This window comes from Dromaius novaehollandiae, chromosome 19 (genome assembly GCF_036370855.1).
Source record: "Dromaius novaehollandiae isolate bDroNov1 chromosome 19, bDroNov1.hap1, whole genome shotgun sequence".
NCBI lineage: Eukaryota > Metazoa > Chordata > Aves > Casuariiformes > Dromaiidae > Dromaius > Dromaius novaehollandiae.
The window spans coordinates 3,299,745-3,325,340 of record NC_088116.1 but is presented as its reverse complement, the minus strand read 5'-3'; the positions used below and the strand labels follow the sequence as shown (position 1 = coordinate 3,325,340).

General features: G+C 40.9%; 1 protein-coding gene and 1 long non-coding RNA gene across 3 annotated transcripts in view; one reads left to right on the top strand and one right to left on the bottom strand.

The window, feature by feature from the left end:
- Window positions 1-283: 283 nt before the first annotated feature.
- On the top strand, window positions 284-1,214 carry LOC135330309 (uncharacterized). Its single transcript, XR_010392254.1, has 2 exons — window positions 284-528; window positions 943-1,214. It is a non-coding gene; the product is annotated as an uncharacterized LOC135330309 (long non-coding RNA).
- A 680-nt stretch (window positions 1,215-1,894) lies between these two features.
- PPM1D (protein phosphatase, Mg2+/Mn2+ dependent 1D) overlaps window positions 1,895-25,596 on the bottom strand; it is a 36,646-nt gene continuing 12,944 nt past the window's right edge. For both annotated transcript variants that reach the window (XM_026107443.2, XM_026107445.2), the window contains 5 exons: window positions 23,635-23,863; window positions 20,971-21,095; window positions 9,596-9,786; window positions 8,507-8,749; window positions 1,895-3,339 (listed from right to left, as the gene is read on the bottom strand). In XM_026107443.2, the coding sequence (XP_025963228.1) occupies window positions 2,785-3,339; window positions 8,507-8,749; window positions 9,596-9,786; window positions 20,971-21,095; window positions 23,635-23,863 (1,343 nt within the window). In that variant the 3' untranslated portion in view covers window positions 1,895-2,784. The remainder of the gene's footprint in view (window positions 3,340-8,506; window positions 8,750-9,595; window positions 9,787-20,970; window positions 21,096-23,634; window positions 23,864-25,596) is intronic.

Sequence of the window (25,596 nt, the reverse complement as noted above, 5' to 3'; positions counted from 1 at the left end):
GCCGCTCCGCAGCAGGGGGAGGCGCACCGAGGACGCGGAGAGCGTCTGCGCCCCAAGCTAGGTTGAGAGGCGAAACGCAGCCGGCGCTGCACCCCACCGCCGCCCCCACCCTTCGCTTTGTTTACATCGGGATCTCGCGAGAGCGCCCGCGGGAGTCCCGCGCACGTGGGTGGGGGCGGAGCACCGAGCCCATCAGTCACGAGCCGGGCGGCCAATGGGCGGCGGAGCCCCGCCCACCGCGGGGCGCTCGGGCCCTGTTTACCTTCCGCGGGGCCGTGACGCAGCGCCGGAAGCGGGCGGCGCGGGGGCGGCGCAAGGCCCGGGGCGGCGGGGGGCGCGACAGGGCCGGAGGGGGGGGATGAACCCCAACGGGCAGCGCAGGGCGTGAAACGAGCGTGCTGCGCCGGCAGCGTGAGTTCGCTGCGTGACCTGGCACGCGCCGTTGCGAAGGGCCCCGCATCAGCGAGGCTGACGGCAGCGCCGTCCCTCGCGGCCTGGAGGAACCGCCGGGGATCGGTTCCCGCCTCGGTACGGTGCCCGCGGGGAGCTGCCCCGGGGAAAGGCCTTGGGGGATTTTGGGGGAAAGCGCAGACGGGTGGCGGAGGGGAGGGTGCTTTTCAGCTTGTCGATGGCGCAGAACCTTGTTCTTGCGCGTATTCGAGCTTTACTTCACAATAAAAAGTTAGTATGACTCAAATTTGATTTTTTTTGTCATAAAAGGCGGCTGTTAGCATGTTAGCTGCACGTTTTCACACTTCACTCGCTCAGCTTTGGTAATTAATTTCGGAGAAGTCAAATGATGTGTAGGTGCACAAAGTATACGTGAGAGTAAGCTGCAGCCAGTTTCTATCAGCAAGTTTATACCTACTGCAGGAGAGCTTTGACTGTTAACACTTAAAATCACTTAAAAGCTTTCCTAAGAATTGTTTTGTTTTTTCCCAGCTCATTAGAACTGAAGAAAGCAATGTCTGCTCCTGCAGCTGGAAAAACAGAAGTCTAGAACTGTTGTGAGGAAGTGTGGGAGAAAAAGGCACAGATATATGAATACATCTCAGTTTTATGAAAATTTAATTTAAATTTTGCTTCTGTATAGAGCCAAAAACAGTGAAAAACTGTCAGCATATACAGAGCATCTTTTCTTCTTTCACGTTGTATTTACATTATAAGGAGAAATACAGAAAGTCATGTGACTCATAATATATTATGCTTATGTCTTTATTGTGACCAGTCATCTTTTTAAAAGGCTGGATGTCATGGGGTAAAACTGAGGAGAATGAAAATGGACAATTATTATCTTGGTTTGTTGCAAAGGTTGTTGCTAGATAAGCTACTGTTAGCATGTATATAGGGTTTTTTCTATATACAATGCTAATGTCAACTTTACCATTAACCATAGTTTGCATCCCATATACACAGAAATAAATTATTGAAGGATCCAATTTGGACAGAATATTGCTTTCATCTTGCAAGATAGTGCTGCATTCACTGGATGAAAGAGAATTATACATTTTCAGAAAGCCTGTGATTCCCTTTAGGATTTCTGTAACCATAGTAACATGTATAGATAGCAGGCCTAATTTCAACCCATGTTTTATTGTTCTAGCTGTAAAGGATTTGATTCTAAAAATACCACCCTGGCCCTTGGAATAAAAACATTGGCTATTTACCTCCACATTAAAAACAACAAAAAAGGCAGGGTATGTATTGCTACAGTTTGTCTAACACACACATTCAGCATGAATTCTAAGATCTGTGCTGTAACAAAACTGTGTGGGATGTCCTGTTTCATAAAACATAGCCACAGTGAAAGAGAAGAGAGTATTAGACAAAATAAGTATGAACATGCTTAATAGAACCTAAGCTTGAAATTAAAAAAAAAAAAAAGGCACCCCCATCAAGTTTTCGTTTGTTTTATTTAGGTGAACATACACATGGTCCACATACTCAATGAAAACTGTCATAAAATAATTTAAGAACTTAGGTTGAAAGGTATTAGCAGCACCATCAGTTATTAGAATAGCAGAAACATCATGCCTCTGTAGGGCATACATTTATGCCTGGATAAAAATGCCATCATTTATAACATGGGATGGGAATGGTTTTATAGGATGCTTTCGGGAGTTGGATTTTTAAAACACACACTTTTTTGCTAAATACTTTGACGATTAAGGTTACAAAAAATACAACTAAATAAGATACTGCATAGTATTTTAATTAACAGAAAGAAATTGACATTGAGCTGTGTAAAGCAAGACTCAACATCTCAGCTTCCACGTTACATTTCATTTCTGAGTAGAGAAATCTAAAATTTAAAAACAAAATATAGACCTAGAGTATTCTCTAAAAGACACGCTTTAGGTGGAACGTATAGTACTACGAAAATACATATCTTCCATTCTGTTTAATAATTTACTTTAGTTAAAAAGTTGTGAAATTCTCGTCACAAGAAGCTTATACAAATTCATGACTTTAGTAAATTAACAAAAAAGTTTTTTTTTTTTTTTTTAAACAAGGTTTAGCTCCGCTGTAACAATTATACAAGGAAGAAAAGAGACTACATTTATATGAAGGAATACAAATTTACACACATTATACAGTGACTTATACCCTACACATCTACAAAATTCACAGTTATAATACAAGCAAGTACAAGGCTGGGATAAAGCTGTTTGATACCAAAAAAAGTTTCTACTTTAAAAAAAGATAAACAGGAAGAGTGTCAAACTTCTGCACCGACTTTAAAATCTAATCAGACCAAAATACGCTTCCTTACACAAACGCGCTTCAGCAGACACAGACTGCCTTCCTGGGCGGGTGGAAGAGCGAGTTGCTGAGCTTCTTCTGGCCACGAAGGCTGCGTCGCATGGTCAGCTTGTTTGAGTTTTTGCGCTGTGGAGTTGTGGACATGCCTTCTGGCTGGACACTAATGTTTCGACTCAGGCTACGTCTTGGCTTCTTCGTAGCTGGGCCAGAGTTGGATTCTTCTAATGTCCTTTTAAAGTTTGCTGTGGGTGTCCTCTCTGCATCTTGGGCTTTTGTTTGGCCATTAGGAGACACCTTGAAGCCTTTTTGGTCCGTGCCTGAATTTGCTGAGTTGGAAGGGGAGAGACTAACTGACAAACCGTTAGTGTAAGATTCGTGTATCCTCAAAGCCAATGCCTTGCCGCACTTCTCCTCCTGTGGGCCTGAATCCTTCAAGGTTGCTCCTGCTGAAGGTATATTGCTTTTGGCAATCTCACTTGGCAGCTCTAAATATTTTTCTGAGATCACGCTACTATGCATGAGGGAAGGAACAGACTCAGAAGCGTTCAGTCGTGGCCATGGATCATCCTCTAAAAGCTGAGAGAAAAGAAAAAATATTTATGAATAAATATAGTTATTCCACCTCCACTACCCTTAACAAGTTCTGAAGTTTGAGGGTAGAGGCAGCATGTGACAGAACATTAATAAATCTTATCAGAGACAGAAAAGTTCTACTCAAAAACAGGTTTATCCTTTCCCTGTGTTGAGAGGCAGAGATGGAGAGGTGGAAACAGATTCAGACCCTGGATCTGAACTTGGTACTTTATGTCCACCAGCTTTATAAAAGCATTCATTTCCATTATTCAATTCGCAAGAGTCTCATAATGGCAGGCATAACTGTTCCTTTGGAGGGCTGTTCAGACTTACTCAGCCTGTGCATCTTCCTTTTTGCTGGTATAAAATGGGCTAGTTATTTAAGGGATCAACACGCACCTTCTGTTAATTTAGAAAGCCACGTAGAAAACAGTGTCTGCAATCTCTGATTTTCATCAGTGGCATTTTTCAATGTCCAGACCTTACTTCTTTCCTTCAGACATATTGTGATGTTGTTTGCCATAGTGCTTCTGAAGGTTTTAAATGTCATTAGACAGCCAAGTACTATTAGGGCAAACAGCAGAAAAATAGTCTTCTGACCTTTGTTACATTTAGAGTTCTTAGTTACTGCATAACTAGATTATCAAGGACATGGACAGGCTCTTCATCATAGGTGTCCTAAGCACATACAAAAACACAGGTTCACTGGACAAAGCTATTCTAAAAATAGAATCGCTATTTGCCATTTCCAATCCCCCACAGCTAAGTAACACATTTTATTGCCTAGTTTTATGCTTTACAACTTGGAAAGCTGGCAACTCTATTCATCATAGTACATCTGTCTGTTCTCTATAATGCACAGTTATTCTGTACTTTGAAGAGAGGCTGCTTAGTATGATGCCCTGGGAACCAAGGACTTTCTAAATTCTCATCCTACCTTCGAACATTCATCCCTTCTGTAGCCTTTCAAAAGTGTTTTTGCCTCAATCTCAGTTTTACTAACAGAAAAATGGGGACAATACTTCCTTTCACTATCCTCATGGGGATTGTGAAAATTAATATTTATGCAGTGCCCTGAAGATATGAATTATGACCTTATTAAAGATTTAATTGTGAAGAAATCCCTAGTTATTCAGTGAGACCTTCAACAGTAAATTTCAAGGCCACATTACTCTATATATTGTCAACGTAAAGCAAAAGACACAATGACTGTTTTACTCGAGAAACGCATGTGCTGACAACTCGTGCACAAGCAGCTGAAACAGACCAAGTCACTGCAGTGCCTGAGATGTCAAGAGCTAAATCCTTTCGAAATCACAACCCAGAGCAACTTCAGTTCACCTTCAAGAAAAGAGGTCTGTGAATGCTCATGACTTCTGAAAAATTCAACACTAAGGCTGAATAAAATACAACTTGAAAAAGAAGAGTATCAGAATAATTGCTTTCTAGCATCTAGATTTAGTTTTTCAGTCCCTTTACTCCACCCCTTTGCTCCCTGTGTTTACATAAAACCATTTGGATAATATATTTTAATATGTCTAGCTACACAAGAGGGAAGACCTCTGTGGATGGTGTCTTAGAGGTTATTCTTCAGCTCTGTTCTGGCAGAACCAACAGGAAAGCTACATTACACACTCAGAGCTGCTCTAGTAACGTTACTTAATCTGCTCAATTGCATTTTTGAAATTGTATCTCTAGCAGAGATGCTTAGGTTTTGCATTTCATATTGTGCAAGACCTTTAATACTGTGGCTTTTATTGCCAACATCTTTTGCTCGGTATGAATAACTGAGATCAGAGAAGGCTTTGGGAAGCCAAACGGAGAAGTCAGAGGATGGACTTCAGGATGTCTGCAAAGGAGTAACAAAATAAAGCACGAGTCATGAGCCTCGTTTCTGAACAATCTAATCAAATGTTAGCACTGACCTCAGGAATACTTGAATTTATTTGGTATTAATAATTTCATATCCTTCTGGTAACAGTTAACACATACTTTTATTTAATTGAGGAATTTCAATTTGGTCTCCATTTATCTCTGAATTAATTGCTCTGGAAACTAGCAGCTGTTAAGAATCAGGGCTATACGTGCTGCTTTCTGGTCTCTGCAGATGACAGGTGATGCCCTTTTCACTGCCACCTTTTGTTTTTCCTGACCTATCCTCTCCAGGCCATAATCATACCCAGGTAATCTCCAGGAGTTTGGACTGATCTAGGGAACCACGTCTAATTTCTTTGCAGAAACCTTGTGATGATTCATTTTGGTAAAATTCAACTGCAATTTGGTAAGAAGATTAATTACCTAAATTAGATCATATATTTCCCTGTGGCTTTTATGTATCATGACCTTGTTTATTAACTGTAGCAAGGACAGGTGTTAACAAGAAGGGCTTTCCATAAACATGGATACCAAATGCTTTATATGAAGAAATTCATATTTATAAGCTCTACAACACTCAATCTCCAAAAACCTCCTAGTGAAGCAGATAACATAGTATAACACATCATGGACAGACTTGGGAAGTGTGTCATCAGGTGAATCAAATTTTGCAAATGGATATTCTCATCTATTACCATAATTTCTTTTGTGCAATCAGCATCTCAGGGAGACTTTTCCCTCCTACGAGGTTGACAATATCACTTAGATCACACACAGAATCATGAAATAGGTGCATTTCCTAAATATCTCACAAATTACCATGATAAAACCAAATTCCAAAATGCATTAACCCTTGCTGATGGCAGACTTCTGAGTAGGACTGTTTAAACCGCTAGGGAAAATTCTTAATTCAATCTAGGCAATTTAAGTCCAAACTTCAAAACAAAGCTGCTGCCCTGTAATAAGGCTACCATTTAACAACTGAAGCAAGGCACAAGAAACTGTTCATATGACCATTTGGGGGGAGGGTCCCAGCTGCCTCAATTTTATGCTTCACATCATTTGAATTTTAAAGAAAATGTTGAGCCAACAGTGCTCCTGCATGCACTAAATTTTACCCAGAAGGTTCATATGAAATCAGTCTGCTATATAAATGAAAATCCTACAGTCCGGACATTACATAAACGAAAATATGGAAACATGTTTGTCCTTCCACCGTGGTTTTTCATTTAATTAGTAAAGCTTTTCCTACTGTGAAAAAGCTAATATTACTCAGGACAGTATAGTTAACTGCACAAAGTGGTTCTTTTGCACAAACACACACGCAGGGACACCACTGCAGAGACATTTCCTTTATTCTGATCTGCCTAGAGACATTTGTTTTTTCCTGAAATGTTTCAAGATTATTCTGACAGTACAGCAGCTTTTTTTTCCTCTCTGTTTTTTTCCACTTTCTTCTTGCACTTTTTCTTTTCCTCTCATACTTACAGGTATTCTGTGAGGACAGATACTTGTTATTAAAGCAGAAGCCTATATTACATTTTGCATACTTTGATTTTAAAAAAGTAGAGAAGAAATAGGATCTAATCAGTATTTTTTGAATTGAACCAGTCATGATCGAAGAGGGGAAAAATATTGCATTAAATAGAACTTATTTATATATATATTAACAATGCATATTCGTAGCTGGCCAAAGTTCTCCCTAGGGTTTTGCACTTCAAGAAAAATTAACTATAGCCTGTCTATAGAAAACAACAAGATGGTCTACAGTTTTGATCTCTCTGCTATGTGTTTCTGCTTGCTGCAATTTGTAGGGATTCACATATCACAGTGCACTGAGTTTACTTATATGGCAGGGGGATGTCTTAGGGGAAGAATATTTCCAGGGAGTCCTTATTTTGAAATGCTACTTCCTTTTCAACTAACATAGCTGAAAGTTTACTCAATAGGTATTGATAGTAGATCACACACAAAACATAAGGTACAACCTAAAAGTTTAGGAATATTTAGAATTCAAATAATTTTTCTCCACTCAGGATTTTGCTAGATTTTAAGCTCTTTTCATGCATTTTGCTACATCAGATGGGGGAGGGAGGGAGAGAGAAAGGTTGAACTTTCCATTTTATTAGCTGCTTGTGTCTACCAGGGAATGTTAAGGACTCTTTTCCTAATTTTTGTTTTCTTTTTACTTTATCTGAAGGACAGTTATCCAAAGATATTGGAGAACATCAAAGGACAGTTACTTAAGTCAGGAGCAGCTGGTAATTACTTAAACAAACATCCACTCATAACTACACTCCCAATTTTGGAGCAAGAAAGATTCCAAATGGCTCTGCTTTGTGTTAATGGGTAAAACTTCTAACCTGAAGAAAGATCTTGTAGTATAATGTCTTTTCCTCTAACAAAGAACATTACATTGACCAGAAGAAGGTAATAAAATCTCCCAGTCTGAACAGAAGACATTCTCTTCAACAATGTGTGCTTGCACACATTAACCCATGGGTAAGCTATGGGGGGAGTATTAAAAATACCTCCTCACTCAGTCTGCAGTTCATCAGCTGTGTGAGTTATACAAGTACATGGTAAGGTAAGAAAAAACTTTAGCCCAACTTACTTTTTTTCCCCCCTCTAATCCCCACAGTCTGATTTCTCTCTTTTGATAGCCTATTTCTGATTTTGCAGGATCTCAGAAATTTTATTTTCAGGAAACAGTGTATTTGAAGGGGTATGAATTATATGCATGAAGTTACATTAGTTTTTTTATTTATGTGGAGGCAGGCATACAGATCAACAGGTACCATTAAGTGATCAGGATTATAAGAGGATTATACAATGAAAACATTGTATCCTGAAATCCAGCAACTCTGAGAACCTCAATTTATGCTCTGCCTTGGTGTTCCAAAGCCTTTTAAGAAATGTTGTTAAAAGCTCATATTTCTCCAAAGCTTTGTATACAGAGTTAAAGAGAAGTACTGAGAATATAGCCAGGTACTTGCAGCCAAGTTACAGTCCTACAACTGAAATATTATCTAGCCATAGGTAATGCCTAGTCCACTGCAGTATAAAATCAGTAAAATTAAACAGTGGCATAAGTTGACAGGCCAGTAGTTTCTAGAGATATTACTTCAATCACTTGCAATGGTCCAGCTACACCATTGCCACAATCCTACATCAGACTGAGTCATATAAAAAGAAATTACTTCTAGGAGAAGGAACAGGAGATTGATAAGTATTCCATGGGCTCCAGACTCAAAACGAAATATTAAAAAACATCGGGGAGAAAAAAAAAAGTTACCTTGACAGGTGGGGTACAGCAGCGGGAGGGTGTCATCATATTCATATCAGGACTGCTATAGCAGGGACTCTCTGCCAAATTGAGATACAATTCCTCTTCATTCTCTAAGTTGCTTTTACTATCCTGCAGCGGCGAGATGCAGATTACAATGGCACTAGTGTTATCTGCGCGAAGCATGCGCTGCCTCCACCGGCCTAGTGCTCTGTTCACCAGCATTTTGGCACAAGACTGTCGGTGCTCTCCCTGCATTAGAAGGGATGAAGACACACAGAAAGCAATCAGGTCCACTTTATTTTATACATGTAAAATGGAGAGTTTATACAGCACAGCCCGAGATTATCTACTCCTACATCATGTACTAGAGTAACTTCCTTCAGAAACACGAGAGGAAATGTTCATTGAAATAAATCTTTCTTTTTGGTGAAATGTAGCTTTAAAATCAGTCTAAAGTAGAATCCACACATATATTAGTGCTTTAAGCTCTACAAGTGATGCAAATTATTTGTTTAAATTGGCTGGTCATAACATATCCTACACTCTTTCCAAAACTCTTAAAGGGATTTATACACTTTTTTCTAACTAATGCTGTGACGCTCCACTATACAAGCTCTCAACTGTTTTGTATAATAAAGCCGAATAATTTAATTCAGATTTTATCACGTCACATAAAAATCAATAAACAGTTGTCTGCATTATAACATGCATCCTAATATGAAATAAATTTCATTTTCAGACAATATATTGTATAATTTCCTTAGAAAAGGAATATGTTGTCTTCTTAATTACTCACAGATGCCATCCGGGTAGTCAGATTTCCCAAAAATGACAATTAAATAATTTAATTTAGAAGAAAAATATAATACTAATATCTGCATTTCACAAAGACTGTTACTATGCATTATGTTTGACAATACATGCAACCACAATATCATCAGCCACGCTGTAACAGGTTGTGTGTTGTGGCAGAGCTACTGAATAAAACTGAACAACAATGCCATTATTAGGTACGTTTCGTACATGCCCGACTAAGCATTTTTTAGAGGGAAAACGTGTTAAATTGCCACAGTGACCAACATGCACTGCTCTCACCATGAAGTATTTTTTCTCCTCGTGATCCTGGCACATAGAGATGGCGTCTTGAGGTGGGATCATGTTCCACAGCCCATCACTGCCGAGGATAATGTACTTGTGCTTCTGGGGATCAATTGTGTGCACACTAGTGTCAGGTTCAGGAGACACAACAAATTCACCACTGTAAAAGTCATAGCTCCACAGGTCACCTGGTGAGGAAGAAAGTGTTTAAGATTTGTTACATTACATCTGACTATGATTCTTGAAAACAGCAGAAAACTGTTTCCATAAAAGCAACTACCACCAGTCTCAAGCCACCAACAGTAACACAATTCGATTTCATTACAATGACTGTTTTGCTATTGTTGCTTCCTGATCACATTTATTGATATGTAATCATTGAAACAAGAAATGCATTCAAGCATAAACCCATATGTTTATAAGAAGTCTTCTGCTCTTTTAATATAACTTTTTCAGAAAGCAGAGGAAACTGAACAGATTAATACCGAAAAAATGGTGAAACCAGCAATATCCAACCTATTAAAACAATTAAAATTATGCTGAAACAGAACTAAAGCCTTGTTTTTAAGCCTTTGTCGAACCCAAACCTAATTTGAATTCACCAGCATTGTCACCAGCAGACAAAAATATGCCTTTCCAGTTATGGCTACAGCATAAATACTGGACGAAACCCTCACCTCCCCTACCAGGGATCTGTTCACCATGGGATAGTTTACAACACTAGGTTCAGACTGCGTGTGTGTATGCATGCACGTGTGTGTGCATGCACGCGTGTGTGCACGTGTGTGTGTAAAACCAGGCAATATCCCTTCTCTCCCCAATGTCACATGCAGCGTTGGACCCGGTTCTGCATCAGGATAATAAGCTGCTCTGCAAACCCTAGCAAGACCTGTTCAGAGGAAAAAAACAAAACAAAACACACTCTTCGCACTCAGGGTACTAAACTGCCTCTCTTCTTTTATTTATTTATTTTTTTTTTAATTTGTGAATCTGACTTTCCCCTCAGCCATCCCACCAACACACAAACAGATCCTGTTGCACGCGTGTGTATTTGTGCATGCAGATGCCATGGAGAACGGATGAAGAAAGAGGGCAAAGAGGGAGGCTGACGCCCTTCCTTCTGCCCTCATTCACCCCATAACCTCTTTTTCCCATTCCTCCTCCTTCCCCAGCATTCGCTTCACCTCCAGAACCGTGTTGTGCTCCAGCATCTCTGCAGCTGAACACCAGGTGCCAGATTTTGGAGTTGGAAAGAAGCCACAAGAACACAAGCAGCGCCTGGGTTCTGGCAGGAAAGCAGCAAAGAAGGCCCGGTGCAGGGAACCTCTCCGTTTTTAAGCCTGTTTTGCTGTGTGAAGGAGTCTGGGGCCACCTCCTGATACCAGTGGCCTGAACGGAATCTGAGTAAGTCAAGTCTCATCTGAATCTAAACAACCATCGGTTCAACTGCTTGCTCCAAATTGTCCTCAAGCAAAAGCATCCAAGCAGAAAAAAATGCATTTTCCATATTCATTTATCTTAATTTCATTTATCAAGTAAACATTTAAAAAAACCCTTTTCTAAGGTTTGGCCTTGAAATCAAGGGGAGTATTATGCTGTGCTAACACCTTCTCTTCCTTTTACAAAACTAATTCTACACTCCAGATTTTTTGACATTATCTGTTTTTGGTAACATCCTATATTGTACAAAACATAAAAGACTACTCTCCACTTGATGTTTATAAATAACTTCCGATAGCAATAAATAACAGAAAGTCACAGTATTATCTGCAAGCACTGGCTGTTTTTCTGTGTAGAACATGCGGCTTTAAAAGTAGAAATTAATTAAAATGTCAGGGGTGAAAAGCATACAGGAGCTGAAGAACTCCTCCGGTTTAAGAGCCAGGTTTTGTCAGTTTTGTTTGTTTGTTTGGTGGCTTTTTGCTGGCTTCAGAAAGCGTGTTTGTAGCCTTCCTTCCCTACCCATCACCACCCTTCTGAAGATAATAAATAAGCTTTTTGTCTTCCTACTTCCTTGCATTAGCTTTGCCTTAAGCTATAAGCCAGCTGAAAAGACTTTTACAGGATCAGGAGAGGCAATACTTCAAATCAATCACCCCACTTCACCACAGCAAGCACGGATGGGCCACTCTCATTAAAGCCCCGATTCACCTTCATTGCAGCAGCAGCAGCAGACAAAAACACAGGCTTCTACTAAAGGCTAATTAAAAGCCAAGCCTGCTTGTATGGAGGTGCACTCTCCATCCACAGGCTCACAACAAAGCAAGCCAGCTGGCAACAAGATCAAAATAAACACTGTAATAGAAGAGCTGAGCTGCAGCACAGCAATTGTTGTGTATTAATTGCCACCAAAAGTCTTCATACGCTGACTCCTTCCTAGCACGTCCGTCAAGGACACAACAGGTAGAATAAACGAGAGCTTGGGATCTGAGGACAGCCAGGTCTGGGAATCAGTGCCAGCATCATTTCAAACATGCAAGTAATATTTTTAGGCTTTTATTTGCTGGTTTGTTCATACTCATTTAGGAGAAGTCACAAATGTTTTTAGATAGATCACTCCTTTATTCAAAAATACTGTTTGTGGTAAGAATAAAAATAACCTGACGTTATTTAATTTTGGCCAATCTACATACATGTCATTGCACCCATCTGCTGCTTTTCCTGAGAAAACAGATGACTAGTAAAGACACTGATTTCAGACAGTCTTCCCCCAAGAGTCAGTAGAGAGAGATATAAGAGGCTCCTCATGGGGATAATTGGGAATATCACATCTCTCCATGGAGTATAAAGGACTCCAAGGATAAGGAAACCTGCTGAAGGGCGCAGAGATTCTGGGAAGACATGCAAGGAATCCACGTTGCACAAACCACAGTCCGTGTCCCCAGCTCCGAGCCAAACCAGCCTAGTTTCCACTCAAAGCCTTCCAATGGCAACAGTATCTCCTCCAAAAAGCGTCACCCTCCTGAAGGCCATGGTATAACTAACTATACACTGAGGTGTGGGCTTGATACAGGAATTAATAGTGGACAGTTTAGGATCTGCATTAGAGATGCTGCTGGACTACGTGACTATAGCAGTCCCTACCTCTGGCTAAAAACACGTACAAACCGATAGCTAAGCCGTATCTAGCTAGCGCTGTCATCGTTCTTAACTGGGGGACAGAAAAAGACAAAATGTTAGTCTTGTAGACACCGCAAGTGGAAAGTAATTTTCCTGAAAGCAAATGGAGACCATTAGACAGATCAGTTCAAGTATTCACAGCTTCTAAGCTTAAGCTTATTAAACATATTTGTTTGTTTGTTTTTGGCAAAACACAGTCTTTCGAATCATTTCCCGTGGCACTATCTTTGTCAAATAGCTTTCCAAGTTTGCTGTAAATGTACACTGAGAACAACTGGATCTCCGTTAATTTTAAATTCGGTTGTGCCCACCATCTACCGAAGCTCAAAAATCTCTAGGGAATACACAAGAACTTGCGTACAAAACCGGACAACGGAACAGCATTAAACCACAAGCAGGTATTAACTGAGCAACTACAGACACGTCCCGACAAAGTTAAATGGAGCTCTGAATATCGCAAACTGAAAAAAACCAACACTTTTGTTCTGTGCCCCAGGAAAAAATCCACAAAGTATACGCCAGTCTGAGGCACATCGAGAAATCCTGTGTCTTCCATCCTCAGCCTACAAGGAAACCACCAGTATTCGCAATTAAGACAGAAAGGAGATAGCAGTTTTAATATAAAGTGGAAATTTGGCAAAAAGGTGGAGAAGAAAAAAGAACAGCAGGACAAGACACTATGTAGTATTTCCTTTTTTCATACAAATTCATTCTTGATACTGATTTATTCCTAATATAATGACATGGCATGCAAACAGCATTTTTTAAATCTTGGTGCGTAAAAAAAGCTATTTAGTACACCAGACAAATTTGAGTGACAATATCAATTATACAAAGGTCAGAAGCACAGTAAGTATTATTAAATTGGCCTAAAAAGAGGGAAAATGGCCATCAGTGTTGATCTGTTATCAATCCACTTCCTATAAAGCTACCATTTGATCCACAAGCTCGTAAACTAATCAAGCCGGCAAACGATCCTTGGTAGAGCGGTACTGCCATAAAGAGCACTTCACTTAAAGAATAATTCTCACAGCTCCTTCAACTCCAAGCGAGCAAAGGCCAAGCCACGTCACAAGGGTGAAGCACCAAGGGATTTTTGTGTTTTCTTTTTTGAAAGGGCGGAGTGCCAGAGACTAAGTCAATGCTTTTTAGAGCTGGTACCTAGACAGAATACTAATATCAGCTATATATCTTTCCCCGGCCAGCTGGAGGGCATAGCATCCACAGCGGCTGAGAAGTATGCGGCAAACCTGGAAGAAAGCCCTTACGTGGGAACCTCTCTGTTCCAATCCTGGGAAGAAAAAAGGGAAAGAAAGGTAAATCGCAGAGCAGAGTGCACTTTTTCCTAGGCATTTCAAAATGCTCTAAAATCTTTAAGGCTATCTGAAAGCAAGCAGACCGAGAAGTGACCCTTTAGCGGGCTAGAAATCCAAGGCAGCCAAACGATGGGATGTGCCGAAGGCTGGCGTTATAGAACTGGAACTCTGGGCTCACGGACTTCGCTTCACAAGCCAGACTATTTTTGTTCTGAATTAGAAAACAAACATTGCAAAACTTTAACAATCTTGCTCTCTAAAAGCTTACAGACCAGAAATACTTTTGGTGTGAGGTTTGCACATACATTTTCCAAATCAAAAAATGAGATTAATATATTTCCTTGCACATATTCCAGAAAAAATCATATCTGTTTCTAGGTCATGACTACAGCCAGACTAAATTACAAATATCTACACAAAAATTACATCACACTTTGCAAAATGAAAAGTAGATGTTTGAAAATATACAGTAAAGGAGCAGGGAACTAATTGATCTCCCTATAAAAAAAAAGAAAATATGTACTGTACCTTATTACTATTACTGCTTACTATTACATTTTAAAATACAGTGTGTGTGTGAGGGGAGGGGAACAAAAAAAACCCAACTACCTGTAACTTAGCTGCTGCCAGGAAAGAAACTGAAGTTACAAACAAAAATACCCATCATATAAGTAGACCGGATTAGATTAAGTCTAAAGCCTTCTTATAGCAAAAGTGCGTCCAAAAGTTATATAAATCAAGACTTTCATTTAAGTTTCTGGAACATGCTGTTTTGAATACAGAAATATCTTTTGGTTTCAACAGAAGAAAGAAAAGTGCTTTTACAAGTCGCAGTCCAAGACAAAAAGCCAGTTTGATTAATCCCAGATCTTTTTAAAAAAATCAAAGTTTCATCTAACGAGTCTGTTGGAACAAAGAGAAGACTTACAGAACTTCCTCCTCCCGCGCTCAGAGAGGCATCGATGCTGGGAAGCGAGACAAATCTCAGCAAGGATACGGGCAGCAACCACTTAAGACCATGCGGGCTGAGCTGGAGTGGAAAGCGTTTTTCACCAAAACTCATGGCAACCCAGTCCTATAGCCACAAGAGGGCATCTTCCCAGCAGCCTTCAGAGAGGAGGGCAACGCAATGTCATGCTCATACAAGCTAGTGATGATGGAAGGAAAGCTCAGACTGTGGGACAGGGTAAGACTGAAGGTAGCAGCAGGCAGAAGTTTACACCGAGGCACTTGAGGCTTTAACACTTTCTCTATTCCTTTAGGAGTACTATTTTAGGAGCATCTTTACATACGCATTTGAAATAGTGCTACCCTCAACTCTGTGTAGAAAGGGAAAGCACAGACAAGAGGACAGTATTTCAGCGGCAAGCAAAACAAATTGCATGTAAAACCAGAGGTGAATTAAGTACTGCATACAATGCTGCAATGGTGAGTTAAACACTGCATGGCTCATCTTTGCCTGTGTGTTAGCATAACCCCAGGCAAGAAAGGGGCTCCCCATCTTCAGTCCCACTGCAGCCCTGGATGCTGTGTGTGAGACTCAAATCCAGAACATACTGGATGAGAAGTGTAAGAGAAAAGACTGCAAGAACCAGGTTGTAAAAGTAGAGGCAATGGACAGTGAGAAGTTAAAATGGCATGCAGAAAGCTACCCCCCAATTACTGGCCTCAAATTAAATCCTCAAAATGAACACTTAGGTGGGATTTCAAGCTTCAAAAGACATTCAGTCCTAGACAGCATTTGCCGAGCTAAAGGTAAGGTAAGGTAAGCATTCACAGGGTAAAACAGAAGAATGCACTGAATAAACCCGGAGACAATTCTACCTTTAGAAGAAATGTTTATTATTGGTTTTACACGCTGTCAAAGAAGAGCGCTAAAGAGTCATTCGGAGAGAGCTCCAGTCAGCCAAAAGGGAGAGGAGAAAGCCCCAAACATTCTCCTTTGAGCTAAGTGGATCCACATGGGCCTTCATATGGTCTGAATAACGCTAACACAGATCTGCACAGTGAAGTATGCACTCTGCATTTTACACAGGCATACGTGTGTATTTGAGGGTGGAGGGAGGATTGTACAAGCTACACTTAGACATCCCTTAGGCAAGAGTAGAATCCCAAATGCCCTTCAAGTTTGTCTGCTACGAAGAAACCTAAGATCTAAAATGTTAATGTATTTATATATATAAAAAATACATTTTATATAATGTGTCTGTGTATACACACACATCTCTAGGTATATAAAGCTTTTAAAAGTGACATCGAAAACACAAAAAATGCTGTGCAACATATAAATATAATGCACAGCTTATGCAATTTAATATGACCGTTCTTCATCGTGGATCCTACAGACAAACGGGGAACAAGACCTGAAAAGCAAACACTGTCCAGCAGTTGTGCCCATTCTAGACCGTAACTGTTTCCCCCGCCACCCCCACAACAGTTAAATGCATATAAATGTAAACCCTTATACAAGAATCTACTTAGATCATTTGAGGTCAGCCATACCCTCCTCCCTAGGGTTTCATGGTATGCACATTCAGAGAGCTTCGCAAAACAACGCCGGCATCCAGTAGGTTGCTCTGGAAAACAGCTTCCACATCACTGTCAGAGCCAACATTCTTGTAGCAGCTATATGCTGAGCATTCACTGTTCTGGTACATAAGTTTCCTGCTGACCCCTAAAAAGAGTTATGTTCTCATGAAAAGAGAAGCCTGTATCGTGAGGCCACTCCAGCAAAAATACCCGGGTGGGTCTGTCGTGTATGTACACAAAAAACAGAGAAAAGATACTTCATGTTGCCACATGAATGAGTGTTTAACCAACGGGTTCTTGGTTCAGGTTTCATCGCTCATGAATTAAAAAAAGATTTAGCTACAACAGTGCAAGGCATTCCCTGACTGCATAACCCTACCAACAGCTGCAGAGCTGGGCTCTATACTACTGCCCAAGGAAGGGGGAGGAAAGAAAAAAGTCTACAGAAGATTTACCAGATTTAGACCTGAACTAATTCACCAACAAGAGACATCCCACATGATTTATAAAACAGTCCCAAGACCCATTTCTGCCATCGCGCCATATGTTACCAGTCAACTTGATCAGGTTGGGAGACAGCTGGATATGAACTTAAATAGCAACTTAAGAAATCTGCAAAGAATTAAAGTTACGCTTATAGTCAACCTACAAAGCTCAGCAGATTAATCACAGCATTTGTCTTTCTGTTAGTTTCTATATTCAGTTCTTGTTTCAAGTTATATTCTAAGAGCTTGCACTGCAGTTTTTCTACACTTTTCCCACTTTATATACCATCTGTGAAAGTTCCGCACACATTAGGCCAGACTTTACTTCAAAACTGTCTTCCAAACTCTTTGCTTCACTTTTCCAGGATGAACTCCATACAGGGGAACAAGAGATTTATCATCCTGTACAGGCACAGTCTTATGGTTATCATACCGCATTTTGTCTCAGAGGCAGGAGGCCTAAGTTAATGTATTTTGATGGACAACATAGCCAAAGTGTAACCTGTCTGCTAGGGTTTATCTGCCTGTTACGTTGTACACACAGAGAGCAAGCTATTCCTCTCTGAGTTGTTTTTCTAAAACATGCATCTGTAAACACGCTCACTGTAATGCCTTCCTGGATGCCTTCCTGGAAAATCCAGCCTGTTAATCTGTGGTAGGGAGACAATAACTAATACACCATGCAATGATGCACACAGGCTTTTTAAAACACATAAGCAAATTGCATGACGGCTTGTTACCCGTGAGCATCTACTGCTTTATGGCACCCAGCAACCTGCACACTCACAGCCTTAGTTACCTCGTGCTCGAAGGGAAGGTCACGAAAGGAACAGTTTCCACGGAACTACGGACGCCAGGTAACTCACTCAGATGCTGATGCTCTTGGAAAACAAAAATCTCTTCTGATCAGCATGAGCAACAAGTCCCGAGGTGAACAGTTCTTTGAGACTGCATGGGATTCATATGCAGCTATTACAAGGCAAATCAGTATAAATAAAAACCTTGTTATTTCCCAGAAGAGGTAAGTAGAGGTAGCTATGCTTAAAGTGCAGAACACTGTGCTGCAGTTTAACACATTTCATTAGAAGACTTAAAACCTGTACACGGTAAAAGCAGCATACAAGATACTTCAGAGAGGCAATATGAAACCTAAACATTTCTGACTTGTTTAGGGGCTATAAATAAATTACTTTATACATTACATAAATACAGTCACTACTGTAGTGAGAAGCAATGATTACAAGAAGTACACATGGCAAATGCTTGTTTTGGGGCAGTAAGACACTGCAGACAACCAAAACAGTAAAGGGAACGTCAATAGCATTAATCTGGCTAGAAGGACTTCAATGTGCCAGTATTGTTTTTGCTTTCCAGAAGTTTGACCGACTCAGTGCTCTCCTGCAAGTCTGCTATACTCCTTGCAACGAGTGCTAGAGCTAAGAGCTGGAGGGATCGATAAACTAGAGAACATTAATAGGTCCACCAAAATCATCTCTCACTTCGATGTCAGGAAAGAAGGAGAGTAATAAGTTAGCACAGAGGGTAACTGATGAGAATACATCAAAAAACTGTAAAGCGTCATACAAGAAAAAGACAAACACACTTTGTTTAAACATCTATGTTCTAAATGTCAGTGTTTCAGCAGATAATCTACCCACTTTAAAATAAAGATAATAAATTCACAACTCTAGATTTGTCTCTTAGTTGCAAGGCAGAGCATCAGCAGAGTCTTGCCCTACTACTAAAAATCCTGGTCTGAATAATCAATTTGGGATCTGTATTTTGCAGTATGGGATTTCTATCAAGAGTAACAACCAAATCTGGACACAGCAAAAGGAATGACTGTGCTAGATCTTAGAGGGACTGACCAAAATCCTGGTAACCAGCGTATGTCAGCTTTGACAGCTACTGCTCTGCTTGGAGAGGCTCCAACGCAGCAGCGCGGTGCCAAGCAGGGTAGCAGTCTGGGAGCCAGCCAAGAGGTCGAGCGGGCCTCAATAGCACAAATGCAAATGGTTTTAGTTGTGGTAGGTCTTTTGTAAGCAGTGTAAGGGGCATGCTGGCCTCAGAAAGAAGTTAAATCCTGTTTCCAAACTGTGAGCGTCTGTGCACCATCTGGGTCCTACCGAGAGAGGCAGCTGTGCTCCCTTCTCCAGGAGGTTCATCATACCTCATCAGAAGGGGATGTGAAGAGACTGTGGAGACTCCTTGAGCAGGCAAACACCAAAACGGTCACATCGTAAACTTGTTTTGCTACCTGATTTGAAGATGCCAATGACCTCTTTTAAGATCTCAGTTATGCTAACTTTTGAATCCAAGAATTGCTGAAAAGATAGGTGTTCTCATTTCTTGGACCTGCGACTCTCCAGTAATCCGCCTTCATCCATGCAGGTGGAAGGAATGCAACGGGGGGCTAACAGATGCATGCTTCCTTGAATTCCCATCTGCACACAAAACCCAGCTAAATCCTTTTGTTTAACTTGTTGAGAGGAATCAGACCAAAAGTCATTGAGCTATTAGACAAACAGCAAACTCAAAATCATAGGAATTAAAAATTTATCCAAATTCAACATGCACTTTTTATAATCTATGAGGAACACATACTCTTTTGCAGAAAAGGGGAACAGATAAATATGCTACTCAGTGGGTAAAGTACAAGACTTAATCCAGGTTCAGGAACTTCTATTTGCTAGTCATCTATTAACGCATGACTCTGAAGAGTTTACTCAAGCTCCCAAGTCAGTTCTACCAACCATAAAATAAGCATATGCCTCACCTAAAAATATAAAGCATGATAAAGATTTGTGAGGTATTGAGAAAAACATCCATAAAAATTTTAAAAAGTATTTTTATGAAGATATCACCATTCAACTCATCTCCTCTTCCTTGATGTGTAGCTCTTTTAAAATGTTAGTTACCACTGCACGGTTCCTCTTAACATTGGACAAATCCACGTGAAACACAGATATCACTGCCTTTGAAATAAGACATAGTAGTGCTATGCAGTTATCACCAGAAGACCACAGTCCCAGGAACAGACCGTGCCTGTGACATACTGCCAGCTGATCTAGGAACACTGACAACACTATCACATAACTGCCTAGCTCGCCAAGGAGACATTAAGTCACAAGACAGTGCTCACAGGTAAAAATCTGGTATTAAATTTCCATAAAATCAAGTCCAAACCTATACTGGCTATAGCTGGTCAGAGAATTCTTCACTGGGGCAGAGGAAGGGAGAAAAGGGGGGGGGATGGGGAAGCACAAAGTTGGACTTCCGCACTGAAGTTTAAGGGAAGCAACCAACCAGAAAATTTTAACACACATTGTAGCTAAAAATCAGGTTACCAAGTCCTTCCCAAAAAATCATTCACAACAAAATTTACTAGATATTGTAATAAGCCTTTCTGTCTTCTAAAAGTATTCCTCAAAAAAATTTCCCATTACCAGTACTTTTGCAAAGGCAAATTATAGATAAAACACACAGACTTGGCCTTCATCCTTTTGTTACTTCTACTTTAAGACTTGAAAGAAAACAGATTCACCATGAAAAGACAACAAAAGCAATTCATACGCCATGCAGTAAAACTTAATTTTATCACGTAGAGTCCTGAGGCACATACTGCTTTGTACAGTTTTCATTTTGCATCGAAGCAGAAGTACCATCCTTGTAAGACTGATACTTAAAGCCCTGTAAGACTGCATATTATAGGGCTGTCTTTCACTCACCGATTACACCTTCTACAGCCCTATGTGAAAAATGAAAATAATCCTTATTGCATTAAAAATACTTTATAAAAGCCCAAACTTTTAGAAGGCCTTGTAATCAAGGCAAGTGACTAAAACCCTCTAACTTAAAACGTTTTGGCAAAACAGAGTACAGTACATTTCTGGTGGCCGGTACGTAGGGATGCCTCACTTACCAAGTGCTCTCGCAACTGCCAGGAATGGGATCTGATCGATGACAGTGCTCCGGCGCACAGGGCCGTTGTGGGTCAGACGAGGCCTCTTCCAAACGACCCGATTCACGCCGGACTTGTTGATCACGCTGGAACCATTAAAAAGGAGCAGGGGTTAAAAATAAATGGAAATGAAGCCATGACAGTTAGTTCCAATGACACAGCTATGCGAATATGGAGTCAATAATGCCAGCACCCTCAGTGTAGTCCACAGCATAATTAAGTACTTCAAAACACACGGTATCACTTAGATAGTTTCAGTCCAGATTAAGCCAAAAGAAGTGAGAGAAGGGGACGGGGCGGGGGGGAAGCAGGGGAATGAAAAGCTGTAAGATATTCTGGCTGGCTGCTGACAACCAGATGTAAGAATATCTTTTTCATCTGTCAGAAAAAAAGCAAAGCTGAATTTGCTTTCCTCAGATGAGGACCATCAACATCAGCTCACTCAGGGATAGAAATATCATGTAGGTTCCTCCTTCAGTGTTCCCCATCTGCCAGAGTTTGGCAGTAAAGAGCTGCACAGTACAGTTTCAAAAACAAAAGAGAAAGACGCAGCCTTCAGTAGGGATTTCCTTACTGGTGCACCAGCATGAGGCAGAAATAAAGGGGAATTGTTCATAGTTGTTATCTGCTGAAAGCAGGAGATGGGAAGAACCAGCTCTGCATTTCAATGTTAACACCTGCTCTAAGGCACTGAGTAACAGTTTTAGTTCTCACAGATGACACTGGCAGGGTCAAAAGAGAAGCTCAAGAGCAAGTGAAACAGCTATTATCACGGAGCGGGCAAGGAGGAGGGAAAAAGGGAGAGTTTGAGCCATTTAACAAGAAGAGCTAATGGAGCAAGGAACTAGCAAAGCTTCATCCCAGCAGTCAAAACCAGACACTTAAAAGCTAGCTTTTATCCAAGGAAAAGCCACTGGTAATTAGAAACTGAGAAGCTCTGGAACGGCCTCAAGATTCTCCATACTGAAGCTATTCGAGATGCACTTCCTGAGACTTCAAAGGCCTTAACGGCAAGGGCATGCTCAGCTCCGTCCTCTCGCATGCACGGCGCAGCAGCGGCACAAACACCATATCCCAAAATCCAGCTCATCCATGTGTATAACTAATGACCACACCAAGCTAACTTTATCTGAAAGAAGGCCTCATTTCACGCTCAGAGGCTGTTACTATGAAAATATTGTTTTTAGTGAAAGGTTCGGTTATGTTCTCCCACTAACTTTTCTCAATTTGCTCTCAGGAGAGAAGACATTAATTAGCATAGCTGCACAGTTCCACCTCACTCCTACCATTTGCCCCATAATAGCTCACACCAGTTTTATCAGCCAACCTGGGAAAAGCAGGAGCGCCAGTAGAAACACCTATTTTGAAAATATTTTTTAACCATTCCTACTGCTATGAAGTTCCTGAGGATGCTTCTATGAAGCTTCAGGGGACTTTCAAACACCCAGCTGAAACACAGGATTTGGAAACCCATATATTTACATGTACTAGCAAAACTGCAAGTTACCCTCTCTGTAAACCTACCATCCCAAACGCAGCTAACTGTCAGCTTCCACCTGCTAGAGACACAGGTATCTGAAGGTTAATGACAGGGCTCTTGTACGAATGATGTCAACAGGAAAACCTTCAGCGATCTCTGCCTCTGAACTGCTGAGAGAAGGAAACTGTGCCCATCCATCTGGTGCGGCACTGCAGACCGAAAGCACAGAGAGTTCCCGTGAAGCTATGCCAAATCCGAGCCCTGAGGTTTGTCTCAAAGCATTAGTGCCATCTGAGAGGGCTGCCTGCCTCCCTCCTGCTCCCAGGGAGCATGCATCAACCGCAACTCGGAGATGCCCTAACATCTGCCAGCTTCTGACACTGAAGAAAGTACTAATGTTAAGATACATGTTGAAATATGGTATTTTAACATGTACTTAAACGCAGCAAAACCCATGTCTTGTTACTAATCTAAGATCTTCATGTTCCTTAAACAGAAGCTTCGAAGAGCCTCCTCCACAGCTGCCAGTGTCGCCTCTGGATGAATGAGAAAAGATATTTTACAGAATAGATGGAATCTTTTTAACTACATACAGAAATGATGCACTAACTCAGAGCCCATCCTTTGCCCACACTGAGACTAGAGTCTAAAACCAAACCAGTATTAATTTTCTCTTCAAACTGCTGTATTTCCACCATCTGACAAACCAGATACTCCACAGCTCATAATGATACCTATATGGCAAAGCAAAATAAAATATTTTTTCAATTTTCCCAGAATTTAATGAGAAATATATCAGATCAGTATCTTCACTTACAAAGTTTTCAGTGAACTTTCAGAGTTGTAACCATACCTCAGCTACATGGGAATCCATCAGGAAACTAAAGCTGTGTTTATCCCATAAGCCACTAGAAGAAAGCACAACAGTATAACACTGGAACAGTGTAATTTATTACCCAACAAGCTGAGGAGAAAAAAACCAGCAAACAAAAACAAAGTATAGACAGAGAAGGAATATAAATGGACTAAGAGATTCACCAAATTGCTTGCCCACCTACACAAGCAAGCTTAAGCCGAGTTCAATGGGAAAGACATAGATGGTACCCAGAAATCAAACCTGAAGTCAAAAGCAGAGAGACAGTTACCTGCCGCCAAGGCCTTCAATTCTTTCCCTTTCTTTGGGAAGTTCAGGCTTGTGGTCCTGTGTCACCTCCACAGCTCTCACAAAGTCATCCTTAGGGTCATCCTGGACTCCCAGCACCACTCCCGAATCGCCGACATGAGCAACATACATCTTTGACCCGCGGATAATTACCACGCTGGCAGTAGTTCCCGATGTGCTTGGGAGGCCCGTCATGGTCTTCGGCCACTCTGCTGTAATGAGGGGAAAAAAAACCAACGTTATCAATTCCACGGAACCAGTAACACTTTGGAAGATCACGATCGGGGTGTGTCGCAGAGGCTTGCATAACGTTACAGAAAAGTGCATGCATAACTGTGGTATGGGCAGGCAAACCAGTGCCCTCAGGTCCCCCACTTTCATAACACCACTCCCTTAGCTATAACCTAAATTAAAACATATATAGAAAACCAATATCAAAACACTGAGTTAGGATTCCAAAAACTGTCTCCTTAGGTTTAATTCTCCAAGTATTACCCTGAAGAAGAGCACGTCGGAAGAGAAGTGTTACTTGAGCATTGAGCTTATCTTTCAAGCTTTTCATTACGGTCTACTATGCACATCCTTGTCTGAAGGGGTAAAAACATCATAAATCAGATCATTTTGTCTGGATATTTGACTCACAATCAGGTTGCCTGGGCATTACTGATCTCCTCAAAAGGAAAGAAAATGCTATTTTACTTTTATATGCTGAACAACATTAAGTTGAATAATTTGTTGACAGTTTTTTTCGTGTTTCCTTTGGGAGGATGGAATAACGCAGGCTATTTAGGTATGCTATCCATAACCCAACATCAGATCTGCACAGAAGATATTCCTTGAATTCAAAATAAATATTAAAATACCTATACTACCATGAGCTACATATGGTTAGAGAAATGCTCTCTCTTCTTGACTGTTTTGCTATCAAAATGCTTATTCTTTCTTACACTACTCTCCCAATTCATGTCCAGTTCAAATTTCTCTTACATGCTCCCTTTTCTTCTGTCTTTTTTTTTTTCTTGTCTTTACGCACCCATGTTCACCTTCTTCCAAAATTCCACAAAAGGACTGGGACAACTCCCCAGTGAAGAAAGATTAGGCATCTAGTAGTGCCTCCCTACTTCAGCACCTTCAGATACAGACTGCAGGGTCACAGTCATCAGCTGACTGCACCTGCCACCAGCACCGTGTTTCTGCTCCCCTGTGCCCACTCCTGCCTCCAGACAAACTCAGCAGGGAGGCTCGTCCCCTCGGCACACGCTATCCTTTGCACTTTTCAATTCATCCTTACACGGTGCAACGTAAGAATTCCACCACGATACCTATTCTATCCACAGGAAGCACCCAAGCCGGCTTGCCACGGTACTGTATTACTTATTTTCCTACGGCCCAACAACACAAAAGAAAAAACAAATCAATTGGGCCTTCCTTTCTGAGAAAATAGTTATTTTAAACTTCGGAAGTCATAGCAAAAGACGACTGAGGACTTAATGCATTCCGGTGCCACTGAGCAATATTCAGATGCTCAAGGCAAGGGAGAGAGGAAGACATGGAGGACGTGCTGAAGGAGAACCAGAATTATACAGACAGCGTGATGACAAAGCTGCAGTTCTTCAGCGTCAGCTACCAGGATATCGAGCCTAATTTAAACAACAAAGTCTCCGCGCAGGGTTCTAGCTTTGTGTTCCAGAGACTGACACGTACTTGCTCCCCAGGAGTAGCATTATTTCAAGAACACAAACATTCAATCAGCTTATTCAAAGTGCTTTGTCTAACAATTGTAACTGTGGATATTAAAATCTAACACATTCCAAATGGAAAGCAAACGAGGGAAGAAGCCAAGTGGTAATGAGGACTTCAACCATGCACTTAACAGAAAACAAGCTGCAACTAATGAGTTTCTGTCAGTGTAACAACCCCTCAATAGCAATAAAATATATTAGAG